General features: G+C 42.1%; 1 protein-coding gene across 2 annotated transcripts in view; it reads left to right on the plus strand.

The window, feature by feature from the left end:
- The window catches only part of ASXL3 (ASXL transcriptional regulator 3), a 187741-nt gene that overhangs the window by 74835 nt on the left and 94816 nt on the right, over positions 1-18090 (plus strand). For both annotated transcript variants that reach the window (XM_040354131.1, XM_040354132.1), the window contains one exon: positions 13600-13697. In XM_040354131.1, the coding sequence (XP_040210065.1) occupies positions 13600-13697 (98 nt within the window). The remainder of the gene's footprint in view (positions 1-13599; positions 13698-18090) is intronic.

An 18090-nucleotide genomic window follows, 5' to 3' on the forward strand; every position in this document is an offset into this window, starting at 1 on the left:
AAATTGAAGAAAAAAAATACATCCTCTACTTTCTATTAAAAAAAACATGTCCAATAAAATCAAATGTCTTCATAAATTTAGGCAAAATGTATTCTGCTATATGTTTTGGGGACACTATTTTATTGGGTAAACCAGTATAGTTTTGATTGTGATCAAGATACTGATCTGTGCAGACACTATACTAATGGCGGTGATCAGCGGCTTATAGTGTGACTTATAAGATGGCGTTAACGGACATTGGCTGGGAGGGACGCTAAGGCTACTTTCACACTGAGGCCTGGTTCACACTGGTGCGATTTGACATGTCAATTCATCCACATTTGCCGGCAATGGCACCATCCTAATTGGTGCAATGATGCATCGATTTCAAAAAGTAGTTTCTATACTACTTTTTGAGATTTCAGCCCGCGATTTACATTGACGTCTGTGCAGAAACTGGGACTGACAAGCGGCAGTGAAATCATGCGAGTTTAACTGAATTGGCTTCAATCCCGCAGGCCAGTGTGAACCTGGGCTAAAGGCAGTTTCAAGGGGTTTTAGCTCTACTGATAGCGCCTGTAAAGTGCCTGAAAACTGCCTCCCATGCCACCCCAGTGTGAAAGACTGCTTTTACACTGGGGCAGTGCACTTGTGGGACAGGAAAAAGTCATGCAAGCAGCATCTTTGGGGCAGTTTGGGAGCGCTTTATACATCACTCCTAAACCGCCCTTGGTCATTGGATTGAATAAGCAACTCTTTTAAAGCGCCTGAAAAGCGATTCGGAAGTGTTGCAACACGAGAGCTTTTAACTAATTTGTCCACCAGTGGGGGGGGGGTAAAAGTGCAGCTAAAACGATGGTAGAGCGCCGTTTAAATGAGCGCCATTTACCGCCGCAGTGTGTAAGTAGTCTAACTGACCTTACTAGTGACACTAATACAGTGATCAGTAATACTACTATACACTGGCTGGGAAGGGGCAATCAAAGGGTTAACTGTGTGTCTAACAAGTGTAATGTGCTGTTTTTACTCACGGATTTGGCTGATTTCAGAGAGAAAAAACAGCCTGATCGGTGTCTGCGTACAAAGTTCTGTGTGTTTGTAAACGGCTGATCAGCAAGTGTACAACACTAATCATTGGCTGTAACCTGCTGACAAAGTAGTGCTGTGTCCAATCACGGCACAGGTTAGCAGGGGACTCACACATGTAAACCACTAAACCAGGAAGTACACCGTGACATGCGGGTACGTTGCTGTGCCTGGCTGTGCCACCCTCTTGCAGTAAATCTACTGTGAGCGTGCAGCAAGTGGTTAAAACAATGACATGAAAAAAATTATAGAAAGTAAATTATTCAATATAAAACTTCAAAACACATACATTAAATATAGTCAACACTTTTCCTCCGAATATGGATGGAATGTTATGAGACCTTTGATGACTTGATAGAAAAAATGCTGAATAACTAGTCATTTGGTCAACTGATATACATTTAGCCAGTTTCAGAGAGACGGGCGCTACTTTAGTTAGGCGTAGCGCATCTCATATGCGCTACGCCGACGTAACATTGAGAGGCAAGTACTGTATTCACAAAGCACTTCACAAGCTCCCAAATGTACGCCGACGTAATGTAAATGGGCCGGCGTAAACCCGCGTAATCCAAAGTAGCAAGGCAGTGGGCGTGTTGTATTCAAATGAATCGTGACCTCATGTGAATGCATTGCCGAACGTATCACGTCGCAAATACTCCCTGCGATACGACGTCACAATGCGTACGACGTGAAACCTCACTTACGCTCAGCCCCATTCACGTACGACTTGCGTAAACAACGTAAAATCCGACTGCACTTCCGACGTCCATACCCTAAACGACTTAGACCAGCTTTTTGTTGGTTTAACTTTACGCCGGAAAAACGCCTTACGTGAACGACGTAGATTACAGCGACGAGCGCAAGTACGTTCGTGAATCGGCGTATCTAGCTCATTTACATATTCAACGCGTAAATCAACGGAAGAGCCCCTTGCGGCCAGCGTAAATATGCACCCAAGATACGAAGGCGTAGGAGACTTAACGTCGGTCGTATCTTGGCAAAATTCAGGCGTATCTCATTTTAAGAATGAGCGCATAGATACCACAGCGCACATTCGGACTTACGACGGCGTATCTACTGATACGACGGCGTAAGTCTCTCTGAATCTGGCTAATAGTATTTAAAAATTCGATTTTTACCAATTTACAAATTATATATATATATTTTTTCCTTTAGCATTTGTATAAATGATACATTACCGTGTGTCTGTATACTATATTTCTAAAACGCAGGAGAAGGGTACCAACATATTGTGATTAGATTGTAAAAAAAAATGCTAATTTATGGGGATTCTGTAATGTACACTGAACATAAATGATATTTATTTTCAGTGTACATTACAGACTGGTCATCAAAAATAAATGGTTTTAAATGGATCCCTCAAAAGGGATTTAAATGAATTACAATACAACAGAAGATTAATAGATGGCATATGTATACACCCCCTGTACAATAACGCATCAAAATCATCACTTGCACAGCCAATTCTGTTCCACAGTTACATAATTAGTGAAATGGAGAACTCCTGTGTGTGCCAAGGGGTCTCAAGTGATTGCAGCATAAAAACACATGTCAGGCCCCATACACACCATAGAATCTATCCGCAGATAAATCCCATCAAATGGGTTTCTGCGGATAGATTCTATGGTGTGTACACTCCGTCGGATATTTATCCGCGGATAAATCTCCCCTGGGATGGATTTCCAGCAGATGGATATTTGCTGACATGCTCAACAAATCCATCTGCTGGAATCCATTCCAACGGATGGATCCGCTCGTCTGTACAGACTTACCGGATCCATCCGTCCAAAGGGATTCCCCGCACGCGTCGTAATGATTTGACGCATGCGTGGAATTCCTTATATGACAGCGTCGCGCCCGTCGCCGCGTCATAATAGCGGCGACGGCGCGACACGTCATCGGCAGAGGATTTCAGCGCAGATTTCAATGCGATGGTGTGTACACGCCATCGCATAGAAATCTTCTGAAATCCTCGAGAGGATTTATCCGCGGATACGGTCCGCTGGACCGTATCTGCGGATAAATCCTCTTGTGTGTATGGGGCCTAAGTCAGTATAATGGAATAACCTCACACCGTAAGGACAAAGGAAAATTCCAGACAACTGCATAAAAAAGGTGATTGAAGAGCATGGAAATGAATATAAGAACATTCCCATGTCAATGAATTTCCTTGGAGTACAGTTAATTAAATTGATAAGGAATAATAATAAAAAAAAAAGCTCCATATCTGCCAAGAACTGGACATGGGATTGCAGGCTGCATGCTCACAATATTACAAATACCATTAAAGAAAATATACACAGACCAGAAAATTGGTTTACAAAATAAAATACATATCCAACGAATTTATTTAAAATGATAACAAATTCAAATGGCGTTTTCTACTTAGGCTTAGTCAAAGGACTCAAGCCAGATAACAACAAAGTCTTTCAAATACAAGCCCCTACTTGATTCAAGGGTGACAAATCACATAACCGTGCCAGCGACAAGGGTGGGTGCTTGCTGTCCTGAGGTTGTCAGAAAAGGCCTGCTCTCCAGGGAAGGCTGCTTATATAACTTTCCCCCCAGCCAAGGAAACTTCCAGAACGGCCTGTGATGAATGGAGAAATCAATAACACCTGCTACATTTAGGCTACTTTCACACTGGGGCGTTGGCAGTAAAGCGGCACTTTACCATAGTTTTTTGCAGCCCTTTTCAGCCGCTAGCGGGGCACTTTTAACACCCACTAATGGCCGGAAAAGGGGTAAAAGCGCCCGCAAAGAGGCACTTCGGCAGCGCTGCCTATTGATTTCAATGGGCAAGGGCGCTGTAGGTGCGGTGTATAGACCACTCCTACAGCGTCTCAAAGATGCGGCTTGCAGGATTTTTTTGGGCGTCCTGCCAGAGCACCGCTCCAATGTGAAAACACACAGGCTTTCACACTGAAGTGAGAGGAGAGGCTCTTTACAGGCACTATGCAGGTGCTATTTTTAGCGCTATAGCGCCTGTAAAGCGCCTCAGTGTGAAAGAAGCCTTAAAGTGGCAAGGGCCCCACACCTGTCAATTAGCTTGCATCTGACTGGGGGGGGGGGGTCAAATTTATATCAGAGCCGCAGCCGCAAGCCCATGATGGTGGGCCCACATTGTGTCCACCCTAATTTATTCTTGCAAAAGTGAGTGTCTGCAAGGAGGAGACCAGTGAGAGAGGTCCACCAAGAGACGTATGACAACTCTGAAGTAGTTACAGTGGTTGTGGTTGCAGAGACTATGCAATTTGTTGCTGGTGTGTTTGAATCTTTATGGAAGAGTGTAATGAATTTAAATAACATTGACAAGAGTATATTTCTGTTGATAATTGTAACAAGAAAAAAAGAACCATATTCAGTCCACTATGATTCAATGTTCGATGGAAATAAAAGGCAAATATTTTTTAATATTGATAACTTTTTATAGACACTATAACAAGTGTCATCAATATAGGGCTATTTAAAAAGTGTCATCAATATAGGGCTATTTAAAATAACTAGAAAATGACTGTGTTCATTAGGCCTTTTGTGTTTTTTACTTCACTGAGTCCATTGCAGCTAGGTCTGTGTTATCAGATTTTTTTTTTTAAACATAACAAACATGTCATACTTGCCTGCTCTGTGCAGTGGTTTTGCACATAGAAGCTCCAATCCCCCTATTTTTGGGTTCTGTGCTGACGCTCCTGGCTCACCCTCTTCAGCCAGTGCCCCCAATAACAAGCCGTTTGTTCTGGGGGCACTGGTGTGTGCTCGATCCCGAGCCCCACTCTATGCATTCATCAGACACAAAGCAGCATCTTACTTCTATTACTCCTTGAGTTTATCTCTTTACACAGTAGCGATTATAGTCCTCTTGCCCCCTTCTTTTTCTTGGTCTCCTGGGTCCCTCTAGTCCTAATTATATTCTAAATTACTTCTAGGATGATGGTACTACTATTTCTTTATTGTTTAGACCAGTGGTTCTCAACCTATTAGTGCCGTGACCCCTTGATAAAATTTCCCAAGTTGTGGGGACCCCTAACAACAGTAAAATTATTTTCGTAGCGTGGGTTGTCAGCACCCACGGCAAGACAAGTAATTTGCACCCCTAACCCACGGAAATTAAGCGCTCCCTGAGTCCCCTCCACTCGTACCGTATTAAAACCCCTTATGGTACATTTTAGGATGTACCACTCTTTCTCTTTGTTCGCCTCTTTTTCCCTTTTATCCCTCGCTATCCTAATTTCTTGTTTTTTTTCCCCCATCCCTCTCTCTAGCCATCTTTTTTGTTTTTTCTCTTATTCTTTCTCTCCTTTTTTCTTTCTTCCGCCCCCTCTTTTCCTCTTCTTTCCATGTATTCTCTATTTTAATTCCGTCTCTTACTCCTTGGTGGAGCGGGAATGGGATCAGTGGCAGTGCTGGGGGGAGTTCTGATGAGCCAACTTAGGTGCTCTTGATCAAGGTCATCTGCTGATCTGAGAACTGTAGTGGGGACTTTTAATGGCAACTATAATCACAGGTAGTGTTACTCCGTCTCCGACTTTGTGGTGTCTCGTAGCAGTGACACCTATGCTGAAATCAGGAGATAGGGTCTCCTCCAGCCCCTCTCACCTCACAATCCTCACCAGTCAGCTGGCCTCTAGTCTCTGGCCCCCAGCCATGCTGTGAACTGAATCGGCGGCTGCGAAGAGGCTGAGTGGGCGGCCGTGTGCTCCAGGAACAGCCTAGCTGGGTGACCACCGGCTCCAGAGACAGCCCTGCTGAGGAGCTGAAAGAAGGCTGGGAAAGTGGTGCGGGCTTCAGGAACAGCCCAGGATTTGGTGACCCCTGGCAAATCCTCATTTGACCCCTGAGGGGGTCCCGACCCCCAGGTTGAGAACCACTGGTTTAGACTAAGAGGTTTTTATTTAAATCAGTCTTGCCTACAAACCATCAGTCAAAAATCTGATCTTGCCGAATTGCGGTGACGTACAACACTACGGAGGAGCAGAAAAAAATGAAGTTCAATGCTTCCGAGCATGCCTCGGGCTTTCACATTGAGAATGCTGGGCAGGAGTTTTTCAGGCGGTATTTAGGCGCTATTTTTAGCGCTATACCGCCTGAAAAACTCCTCAGTGTGAAAGGGGTCTAAAGTTAGCAACAGCTTCAAACTTGGCAATTGTACTGTTTTTTAGATCTCATTTTAATGGCTGCACTCTGTAACTCAAAGGGTTCAACTAGCTTTCATTGTGCTAGCTGGTTGATGACCCCTGATGAAGAATGGAAGCTGTGTCTGATGGAGATGTTATTAAAGCAGAACTACACTGTATCTGTGTCTTAAAATGCCAGGACAGGACAAATGGCCCGGATGTGCATTCCTCTGCTCTTTTGTTACTGATTTTCATCCCTATATTTTATACTGTCATTCCTGCTGGTACTCTCATCCAAGAGAATTAAGGTTGGAATCTCTCTATTTGATGTTAAGATGTTTTATACTTGGCAGTCTTTTGAAGGAAACACATTTTTGTATTTGCAATAACTTGAATATTTATTTGCACTATTGTTCTAAAAATGTGCTTTGTAAAACACTATCAAGTTAGTTTAATGAAAACTATTCAAATTAAATTAAAATAAATAGTGATTTTATGTCGCTTTAGTGACTGAGCACGCTGAAACCAATCCCTTAAAGTGGTACACTTTAGCTCCTGCACCTCTCAGTTCACCCTGATGTTTTATGAGAAGGTGCGCATGATCTGTATATATTTATGGGTCCATATTGTAGGGTGAGGGCACATTGTTACACAGAGGTGGATCAGTATTGAATGTGGAGTGTGTCACTGGAATTGTGGTATCACTTCCTTAACACAGTGTTTCTAAAGTCCTCAAGGCCCCCCCCCACCCCCCACAGGTCATGTTTTCAGGCTTTCCATTATTTTGCACAGGTGATTTGATCAGTTCCAATGCCTTAGTAATTACCACAGCCGTTTCATCTGAGGGAAATCCTGAAAACATTACCCGTTGGGGCACCTTGAGGACTGGAGTTGAGAAACCCTGCCTTAACACAGAAGTAATATTGGACTGTATTGTGGAATCACATGGACATTGCACAGTGTTATTAGCTGGCACTGTTATTTGTTTGGCACCTTATATTCGTTTATTGTGTGGTTTATATACAGTATATCGGATACATCATGTAAACGAATTAATTTACTTTGTTGATTTACACAATTTATTTGTCTTTCCTTTCAGCAGCGCAACACTTATTTTTTATACATTCTACATATACATAATGAGCTAATTTGATCGCCAATCATTGGTCCTTTATCTCATCAGCACAACACTTATTTATTTATAAAAGAACAGGCCTATAATACACCTCCCGGCGCCTGATTGGACAAACTTTGCAAAAAACGAAATGCCAGAAAAACACGAATGACAGATAACTATGTAGATAAATGACTATGGTCCACAGTCAAACATCAAATGAAAGCAGCTGTTTAAATGAATAACAAATATAAAAAAAATGGTAAAAACACTATAAAAGAACATCAAAAATGTCCAAATAGTTAAAACTAAAATAGTTTTTACTTATTTATTTATGTTCTTTAATAATTTGTTTGTGAGCATCAATTATCTTTAGGTGGCAGTGCATTAGGATTTTTTTTGTAAAGGAGGACTCTGATGGGGACATCTAATGTAAAGGGGGACTCTGATTGGTACACCTGATATATAGGGGGATGCTAAGGGGTGCTCTGACTGGGACACTTGATGTAAAGGGAGGCACCTGCTGTAAAGAGGAACTCTGAGGACACCTTTATGTTAAGTGAAATGTGGATGTGATTGACCTACTGTGACAGGCACAGTGAGGCTGCATAAGATGGGTACAGTGAGGCTGCAATTGATAGCACAGTTTATCTAGCAGTAATGATACATAATCACCTGATAAATGGCTATTTATAATCCTGCTTTACTAGCAGTTAAATTTTTCAGTTTGCACCACCCAAAAAAATTGTGAGCACCAGCCACCACTGATATAAAGTTACGTTGCGTCCCAGCTGGATCAATGTAACTATGTACAAATGTATGTGGAATTCATCTTTAATCTCTTTTTACCACCATCTACTTGTTGCAAGCAAAACACAGATCATTTGCTTGCAACATGGATGTGTATAAACTTTTATTTAGTAAGGGAAATTATCTCTCAAACCTCTTACTCTATTAAACTGTGCTTATTCTATTAGTTAACAACTTTATATTGGTTTAATTAATTTCCCAACCCATACACATATTTAGTCTACCACACAAACAATTGTTACATACATTTCCTTGAAAAGGTATTCATACACCTTGAAATTTTCCACATTTTGTCATGTTACGAAAAAAAAAATGTAAATGTATTTTATTGGGATTTTGTGTGATAGACCAACACAAAGTGGCACATGATTGTGAAGTGCAAGGAAAGTGATAAATGGGTTTTAAATTTTTCTTTTTTTTACAAATAAATATGTGAAAAGTGTGGCGTGAATTTGTATTCAGCCCCCCTGAGTCAATATTTTGTAGAACCACCTTTCACTGCAATTACAGCTGCATGTCTTTTTGGGGATGTCTCTACCAGCTTTTCACATCTAGAGAGTGAATTTTTTTGCCCATTCTTCTTTGCAAAATAGCTCAAGCTCTGTCAGACTGGATGGAGAGCGTCTGTGAACAGCAATTTTCAAGTCTTGCCACAGATCCTCAATTGGATTTAGGTCTGGATTTTGACTGGGCAATTCTAACACTTGAATATGTATGTTTAGGGTCGTTGTTCCGCTGAAAGTTAAACCTCTGCCCCAGTCTAAAGTCTTTTGCAGACTCTAAAGCCCTGTACACATGATCGGTTTGTCCAATGAAAACAGACCGATGGACTGTTTTCATCGGTCAAACCGATCGTGTGTGGGCCCCATCGGTTTGTTTTCCATCGGTTGGAAAAAATAGAACATGTTTAAAATGTTTCCTATGGATAAAAAAACGATAGTCTGTGTGGAAGTCCATCGATCAAAAATCCACGCATGCTCAGAATCAAGTCGACACATGCTCTGAAGCATTGAACTTAAATTTTCTCATCATGTCGTAGTGTTTTACGTCTCCGCATTTGGACACGGTCGGATTTTTGACTGATGGTGTGTAGGCAAGACTGATGAAAGTCAGATTCATCGGATATCCGACGAAAAAATCCATCGGGTATCCGATCGTGTGTACAGGGCTTAACAGGTTTTCTTTTAAGATTGCCCTGTATTTAGCTCCATCCTTCTTCCCATCAACTCTGACCAGATTCCCTGTTCCTGCTGAAGAAAAGCATCCCCACAACATTCTGCTGCCACCACCATGTTTCATAATGGGGATGGTGTGTTCAGGATGATGTGCGGTGTTAGTTTTCCTTTTAGGTCAAAAAGTAAAATTTTGGTCTCGTCTGACCAGAGCACCTTCTTTCACATGTTTGCTGTGTCCCCCACATGCCTTCTTGCAAACTACAAACAGGATTTCTTATGTCTTTCTTTCAACTTTGGCTTTCTTTTTGCCACTCTTCCATAAAGGTCAGATTTGTGGAGTGCACGACTAATAATTGTTCTGTGGACAGATTCTCTCACCTGAGCTGTGGATCTCTACAGCTCCCCCAGAGTTACTATGGGCCTCTTGGCTGCTTCTCTGATGCTCTCCTTGCCCAGCAGCTCAGTTTAGGTTAAGGGCCATGTCTTGGTAGGTTTGCAGTTGTGCCATACTCTTTTGATTTTTGGCTGACAGATTGAACAGTGCTCTGTGAGATGTTCAAAGCTTGGGATATTTTTTTAATAACCTAACCCTGCTTTAAACTTCTCCACAACGTCATCCCTGACCTGGCTAGTATGTTCATTGGCTTTTCATGGTGCTGTTTGTTCACCAAGGTTCTCTAACAAACCTCGGAGGGCTTCACAGAACAGCTGTATTTATACTGAGATTAAATTACACACAGGTGAACTGTAGTTACTAATTGGGTGCCTTCTGAAGACACTTCCACTAGATTTTAGTTAGGGGTATCAGCGTAAAGGAGGGCTGAATACAAATGCACGCTATCCTTTTCAGATATGTATTTGTAGAAAAAATTAAAACCATTTATCATTTTCCTTCCACTTCAAAATTTTGGCCCACTTTGGGTTGGTCTATCACATAAAATCCTCCCTAAAAATACATTTACGTTTTTGGTTTTAACATTACAAAATGTGGAAAAACTTAAGGGGTATGAATACTTTTTCAAGGCACTGTATGAACTCAACTTGATATGCAAAACTAAAAGTATTTACGCCAGGCAAAATAAAAAAATATATATTTTATCTGTTTCCAGTACAGTTGGATGTTCTTTAGGTTGCTCTCTTTCATTTCCATCAGATTTACAATACCTAGAACCCCATCTGTGTCAAAATTAGCCAACTATCTGCACTGTAGTATTTTAACATAAAAGTGTGAGTTAGAACAGTAAAACAAAAAGGACCCTTCCACTGATCAAAAAACTGCCAAAATATAATAATTGGTGAACTAAACTTTCCTGCATCATATTGCACTATAGATAAAATAAAGATAAAAAGTGAAGAGAAATGTCTTCATCTAGGTGACACAGACGTAAACCATTTTTAGTACAATAGGGAAGGATATGGGCAGCTCCCCAGTAGCTACATAACCACAAAATAAAAAGAATAAATTGCGCCAAGCCACAAAAGCCTGTTTACGTTGAAAAAATTATAATTTCGGGCTAGTTCTACAGTTAGGAATTTTTCAAGTAAAGGCTCAGATTGCAGTTAAATCCCTCCCCCCTCACCTCTTTACTGCTCAGAGGTAGCACTGCATCTTTACAAAACAAACCCATGTTTTGCTTAAAGCGGAGTTCCACCCAAAAGTGAAACTTCCGCTTAATCCACTCCTCGCCCCCTTACATGCCACATTTGGCATGTAATTTTTTTGGGGGGGGAGTGGGATTTCCTGTCCCACTTCCGCCGAGGGGCTGCTAAGGCGATTAGACTATTCGCCTTTCTGCAGCCCCTCCCTGTAGGTGATCGCCTGGGACACGTGACAGGTCCCAGGCGACCGCCTGTCAAATTAGATGGCGCAGTGACGCTCTCGCATGCGCAGTGGGTGCCCAACCGTGAAGCCGAAAGCTGTCATGGCCGGGTGCCCACACTTGGAATGAAGACGGCCGCTCCTCTCCCCCCCTCTCCGGCCGGCGCGTCGCTGGAATGTGGAGCAGGTGAGTGTATGTTTATTAAAAGCCAGCAGCTACACTTTTTGTAGCTGCTGACTTTTTGTAAACATAAAAAATGACTGGAACACCCCTTTAATTAAAAAATAAATAAAGGTTGCAAATATTTTGGTAAAAGTGTCTCCAATATTTTTAACAGGGTGTCCATGTTTGTACAGGTCTGGGAGATGGGCAGGATCATTGAAAATCATGTGATTTGAGTTGAAGTCAAGTTTGCAGTAGTGAATGCTGATTATATGTCACATGTGTCCTAAGATTAGGAATAATACATATTAACAAAACATTTTTTTTATACAAATTGGAAAGTGAATCTAATTGGAATGATTTTATAATTATTAATCCGCTATGGCACTAAGGCTCTGAGGAAAGTGGCAGAGTCTGCATCCCTTTAGACATGATTTCCCTTTGAGCGTATCTCACAAAAAAAAAAATGTTGTTTCAGGGGATGCCCGGAATATGACTTGTATTTTTGTGCAGACTTCTGGGAAAATCATTAAGCCAATCACAAAAGCAGGAAATTGCATATCTGGGAGGCAAAATCTGTACACCACTTGTGTACAGAATGCCTCCAGGTTGCCATATTGCATTTTACAGAAAATTACAGCACTGTAGATTGAAAATGAAAGGTCATTTTTAACCACTTAAGCCCCGGACCATATTGCTGGTCAAAGACCAGAGCACTTTTTTGCGATTCGGCACTGCGTCGCTTTAACTGACAATTGCGCGGTCGTGCGACGTGGCTCCCAAACAAAATTGGCGTCCTTTTTTCCCCACAAATAGAGCTTTCTTTTGGTGGTATTTGATCACCTCTGCGGTTTTTTGTGATATATATATATATATATATATATATATATATATAGAATATTTTTAACTTTTTACCATAATAAATATCCCCCAAAAATATATAAAAAAAAAGTTTTTTTTCCCTTAGTTTAGGCCGATACGTATTCTTCATATTTTTCTAAAAAAAAAATCGCAATAAGCGTTTATTGATTGGTTTGCGCGAAAGTTATAGCGTTTACAAAATAGGATGTAGTTTTATGCCATTTTTATTAATATTTTTTTTTACTAGTAATGGCGGCGATCATCGATTTATTTTTATTTTTTCCCGGCACTGCGACATTATGGCGGACACTTCTGAAACATTTTTGGGACCATTGGCATTTTTATAGCGATCAATGCTATAAAAATGCATTGATTACTATAAAAATGCCACTGGCAGGGAAGGGGTTAACACTAGGGGGCGGGGAAGGGGTTAAGTATGTTCCCTGGGTGTGTTCTAACTGTAGGGGGGGGTGGACTCACTAGGGGAAATGACTGATCGCTGTTCATACATTGTATGAACAGACGGTCAGGCATTTCTCCCCTGACAGGACCGTGAGCTGTGTGTTTACACACACAGCTCCCGGTTCTTGCTCTGTAACGAACGATCGCGGGTGCCCGGCGGCGATCGTGCCCGCGGGAGTCAAGAGCGAGTGGGGGGAGATTTGTTGTGCCTTCAGGATTGGTAAAATATCTCTATCGCTATCTACTGTGCAAATGGTATTTTTATAATGATATAATGCAGCTGAATGTAATATAGAAGGCTATCATGTTCTATGGTACAGTGGAACCTTGGTTTGAGAGCGTTTTGATTTTTCTGATTCGGTTTGCGAGTAGAATTCAAGCTAAATAGGCCTGCAGTACCTAATTTGCCCTGATGTTCGGGGGCGCAGAAGGCGAGCCGAAAATAGGCCTGCAGTACGTTATTTGGCCTGAGGTACGGGGGCGCAGGAGCCGAGAAAAGCCGAACATTAGCCTGCACTACCTCATTTGGCCTGAGGTACGGGGGCACAGAAAACGAGCCAAAGTGTCCTCGGGCCCTTTCGCCCGTTTTCAGCGCTTTCTGGCGCCCCCCCCCCACCTCTGGCCGCATTCAGTATTGCATCCCATTGAAGTCAATGCGGAACAAATTATTTTCGTTTTCATTGACTTCAATTGGAAAACTCGCTTTGATATGCGAGTACTTTGGATTACGAGCATACTCCTGGAACGTACTATTCTCGTAATCCAAGGTTCAACTGTACTCACTTATTATTTTCTTTAAAGTAGTAACTGTGATGCTGGTAAATGCCATGCTAACACATCACGTTTATAACATCATATTTATAATGATACAGTAGGTCTGTTGATTTTTAAATATTTTATTTCTGGTATCTTTTTATAATCTTTTAAATTGTTTAGTATTTTTTAAATGTAATGTCTTTCTTAAAAATAACTGCCATGCTTTGTTTTATGTGCAGTATGCCTGAAGCAAGTCACTGAAGAAGCATCTTCCAACCGAGTACAAAGCAAGCTAGTGTCTTCCTTTCAGCAGCACACTAAAAAGGCGCTTAAGCAGGTAGGTATACTTGTATTATAAGTGTTTTGTAAATGTATCCCATGCAGGTATTCTGCCATTAACAAAAAAAGTGTATGTGTTTGTTTTAAAATGAAAAGGCTAAATACCTTTTCTGATGTTGCAGCTGTGCGGTCACGTGACCCCTCTGTACTGGTCGGCCCCAATCTGTGGTGAGAAGTGGGAGGGGCCAAAATTCCCCTGTGACAGTCGGCCAGCAGGGGGGAATCTCAGCCCCTCCCACTTCTCTCCATAGATCGAGTCCGGCCAGCACAGGGGTGTCAGGTGACCGCACAGCTGCCGTGTGACACAGGGTATTTAGCCTTTTCATTTTAAACAAACGCATACATTTTTGTTAATGGCAGGATACCTGCATGGCGTACATTTATATGTGCTGCATTATGCAGCTGAATAGCAGCGGGAGGGGCGGGGAGGAAAGCGCTCTCATGCTGACAGGGGGAGAGGGGAGAGACTGTCAGAGGTGATAACTGACCACGGTCATCAGGGCTCAGCAGCCATGATAACCATGGTCAGCACGGACAGGGGGACACAGGCACTGGCAGGATCAACCAGGTTTTTTACAGGATAGGAAGAGAAGAATTGCACAGCACAATCACTGCGCTGTTATTCATGCCTTAAAGAAATAGTATCTTGGGTTGTTTTTTTAGGGTTACAAACACTTTAACACCTGTATTGGTACAGAAACCCAGGTTTTATTATGAACCGGTGTTGCATGACAGGGCATTTGTCATTCAAAGTGCGACAGATCTGAAAGCTGAAATTTGGCCTGGGCAAGAAGGGGGTAAAATGCCGGTATTGAAGTAGTTAAATGAAAAGACCGAAGGATTTGAGGCAGCCTACATCCACAGAGGATCAGTGGTTAGGTTTTTTGGAACAGCCTACCTGTTGAGTTCCTGCAAAAATTGAGTGCAAGTGTACCTAGAAAAATTGGTGCTGTTCTGAAGGCAAAGGGTGGTCACACCAAATATTGATTTGATTTGGATTTCTCTTCTGTTCCTTTACATTCCATTTTGTTAATTGATAAAAACAAACTATTAACACTGTGTATGTGTATATATAGTATATTTTGTACTGTGTACATACCTTAGATCAAACCTGGAGCTTCAGGAGACATTGAGCATTTACAGTGCCGAAATCTGTTTGTTCTTTTGTTTTGTTTTTTTCAAGCAGTCTGACATTGAGATGCAGTGAGCTAATACTGCTAATATGCTATGCTTTTCTTCGAGACTGGGCACACATGTCATGTAGGAGAGTAGTTGCTACAGTCGTATCCTGTGACTGTGCTATAGATGGATGTCTGCTTTCTTAAACTGGTTCTTGAGAATGAATGTCAAGTTGTTGCATGAGTTACATTTTGGCTAATTTAGTGTTTGTATGTAATAATGGTCATACGGGTATTTTTCTGACTCTTTAACAGCAGGCAGATGGTTTGTCTGTGTCCGCTCTGCTTATATGATGTCATCAGTTGTCAAAGGGCACATGCCTTTTGAAACCGCTGCTCCATAGAGGGCAAACGATGGGCCAATCGGGTCTGCCTAAAAAGCTGACAGGTGGACCCGGTAGATCCACCTCTGTGAAAAGGGCCTTAATCCATATAATATGGATAATTTTCTCCTCGTTTTGACCGATTTCTCAGTACTGAATTGAAGTTAAAAACAGATGTTGGATAATTCTGATTGTTCAGGCTAATTATTGATAATGTTTGGCCAAGCCTCATTTGAGTCACTTTTAACCGAAAATAGGTTCTTTTTCTTTAATCTTCTGTCACAAAAAACAAATAATCGAAAGTGCACAACAGCAGATAATCCCATTTCATCAACCCAAGACAGCTTCCGACACTCCACAATCCAGCAGACACGATCCATAAGAATTCCCTCAGAGAGACGAGACATACACTCTGTGTTTTGAGTCAAAATGTATGAACGCACTTTAATGGTATCTCTCAGCTTTTTATGCAGTTACAGGGACAATGAAACTCTCCACCCACACATCACACAATGGGGGGGGGTTTCAATACACCTTCTCTTAGACAATGACATTCAGTTGAGTTAATTATTCTCCAGACGTCCGGACTCCGATACTAAGTGATTCACCTGCATAATACACATTTCTATGTCAGACGTTTTGGCACTGATTTAACATGACCTAATTACTACAGCTGAGAAGTCAGACGCTCACCTGCTATTCCTATCACATAGTATCATCAATAGACTTTTCACACAAACACATTCCTTTACTAAACATAATTGACATGCTAATTCCCTACCCCTGAAAGGAAACATCTGACCTTCCAGACTTAATTAGTACAATGGACACAGAATGTAATTACAGCAAGATACTTTAACATCCCATAATAGCAGACTTAGCATCTCAACAGCCTAGGTTAAGCATTGAAGTAGACACTCTTATTGACTGGTTGTGGGTCAGCATGAAATCAAACTGTAATATGTCCAGATCTCCTGCAATACATGAATTAACAGTAATGTCCCATCTCATGTAATTTATAATTAATATTTCTCAGTCACCCTATGCCCAAAAGGGGCACAGGGTGACCCTAGACACAAGAGTCATTAGTGACGCTGGCACAGGAGTACCCTCCATCCTTCCAAAGTCTCTGGTTGTCATGAGTCATTCCGTTACAAGTAACTTTTTGTCAATCGGTGCAGACAATTTACAATTTGTTTTACTTTCGACATCCAGTTTATTATACTGTCTATCTATCTATATATATATATATATATATATACATATATATATATATATATATATATATATATATATATATATATATATATATATATATATATATATATATATATATATATATTATACTATACTATAAGAGTGATCAGTCAATTGGATAAAATCCTATTTCTTTATCGTACATCACGGGACACAGAGCAGCATATTCATTACTATGTGGGTTATATGGAGTACCTTCAGGTGTTGACACTGGCAATCTCAAACAGGAAATGCCCCTCCCTATATAACCCCCTCCCATAGGAGGAGTACCTCAGTTTTTACGCCAGTGTCTTAGGTGTTAGTCATGGTTTAGCTTGCCTCCGCATCCTTGGGATTAGGTGAGCTACCGGTTCTGTCCAAAAAAGCCTGAGCGCTAAAGTGGTCAGTAACCGGACCCCAAACCCTTGGGGTATAGCCCATAATGCTTTCTTTTTAAGAGAGCTGGACCCTGGGCCCAGAACTTAGAAAACCTTTGGGCGCCTAATGTTTTCTGTTTGCCAGGGTGCTGTATGGGTCCAGGACAGTGGATCCTTCATGGAAGAAGAAGGTTCCCAGGGCCTGAAGGTCTAGACATCCCCACGGAGATGGGGGAAGATTGGGCCTCTTGCTTGGCAAAGTCCTGCGGCATGGAGCAGGTAAGTAAGGGGAAAAACTTGCGGAACTTGGCTCTTAGCAAGTTTTTTCTGGGAGGTCACAGGGGACATGCCTAAGGTTATGCATTGCATCTGGCAAACCAGTCACATATCATGAAGATAGGATGGCTCTATATGTTATCATTCCCCATAAAAAGTGACCTCCCTGGTAGTGTTGGAAAAGCTGTGAGTGGGGCCTTTTGTGTACAAATGTATGTGTTGTGTCAGAGAGCTATGCTTACCTGCAAGCCTCCAGGCGATGCTCTATCCAGTCCTCTTCCTCATGCCTGCAAGGCAGGCAAAAAACGCTGACCTCCTCGTGTGTTCCAGGCCTGCGGCTGCAGGAACAGAGAGGCCCTTCCTCCCAACCCCCCCCCCGTCGGCGGGCGCGCGGTGCGCGTGCACGTGTTATAGGCGCATTTGGCGCCGTTTTAGCTGAGGGGGAAGGGCGGGTCAGTGGTTTAAGGAAGGGGCGGCCCTTCCTTAGTGCCACAGCTCATTCAATACTTTGGCTTGAGGGAGGAAGGACTGGAGTGAAGCACGGGGCGCTGAGGACACACAGTGGCCAGAAAGAATACTACAGTCTTCAGAAGATTGTGGTTTAGCCTAGGAATAGGCTGTTTTTTCTTTTCCATCTCATAGTCTTTTCTTTGGCAATACTACTCAGGGGGATAGAATGTTTTTTCTTGCCTAGATTGAAAAAAAAAAAAGTGTCATCTGGGGTAGAGGAAACATTTTTTATTCCCCAAACAGGTGTTTGGGCATTTAACTATTTATAAGTCCCAGGTACCAATAAGTAGCAGGTGTGCCTCGGTATTGTACCATGGCATCAAAGAACAAGCCAGAGGGTACAAAAGGTGGGGATTCCCCCACAGAGTCTGAGGTCTCGGACAGAGCTATGCCGCTGCTTTCCCCACAGGGAGCCTTTGGGCCATCGGGATCTGGGGCTGGAGCTGACGCGAGTCAACCCAACCCTAAGATGGTCACGGAGGAGGTGTTGC

Source organism: Rana temporaria, chromosome 5, assembly GCF_905171775.1.
Source record: "Rana temporaria chromosome 5, aRanTem1.1, whole genome shotgun sequence".
In the NCBI taxonomy this organism is placed as follows: Eukaryota; Metazoa; Chordata; class Amphibia; order Anura; family Ranidae; genus Rana; species Rana temporaria.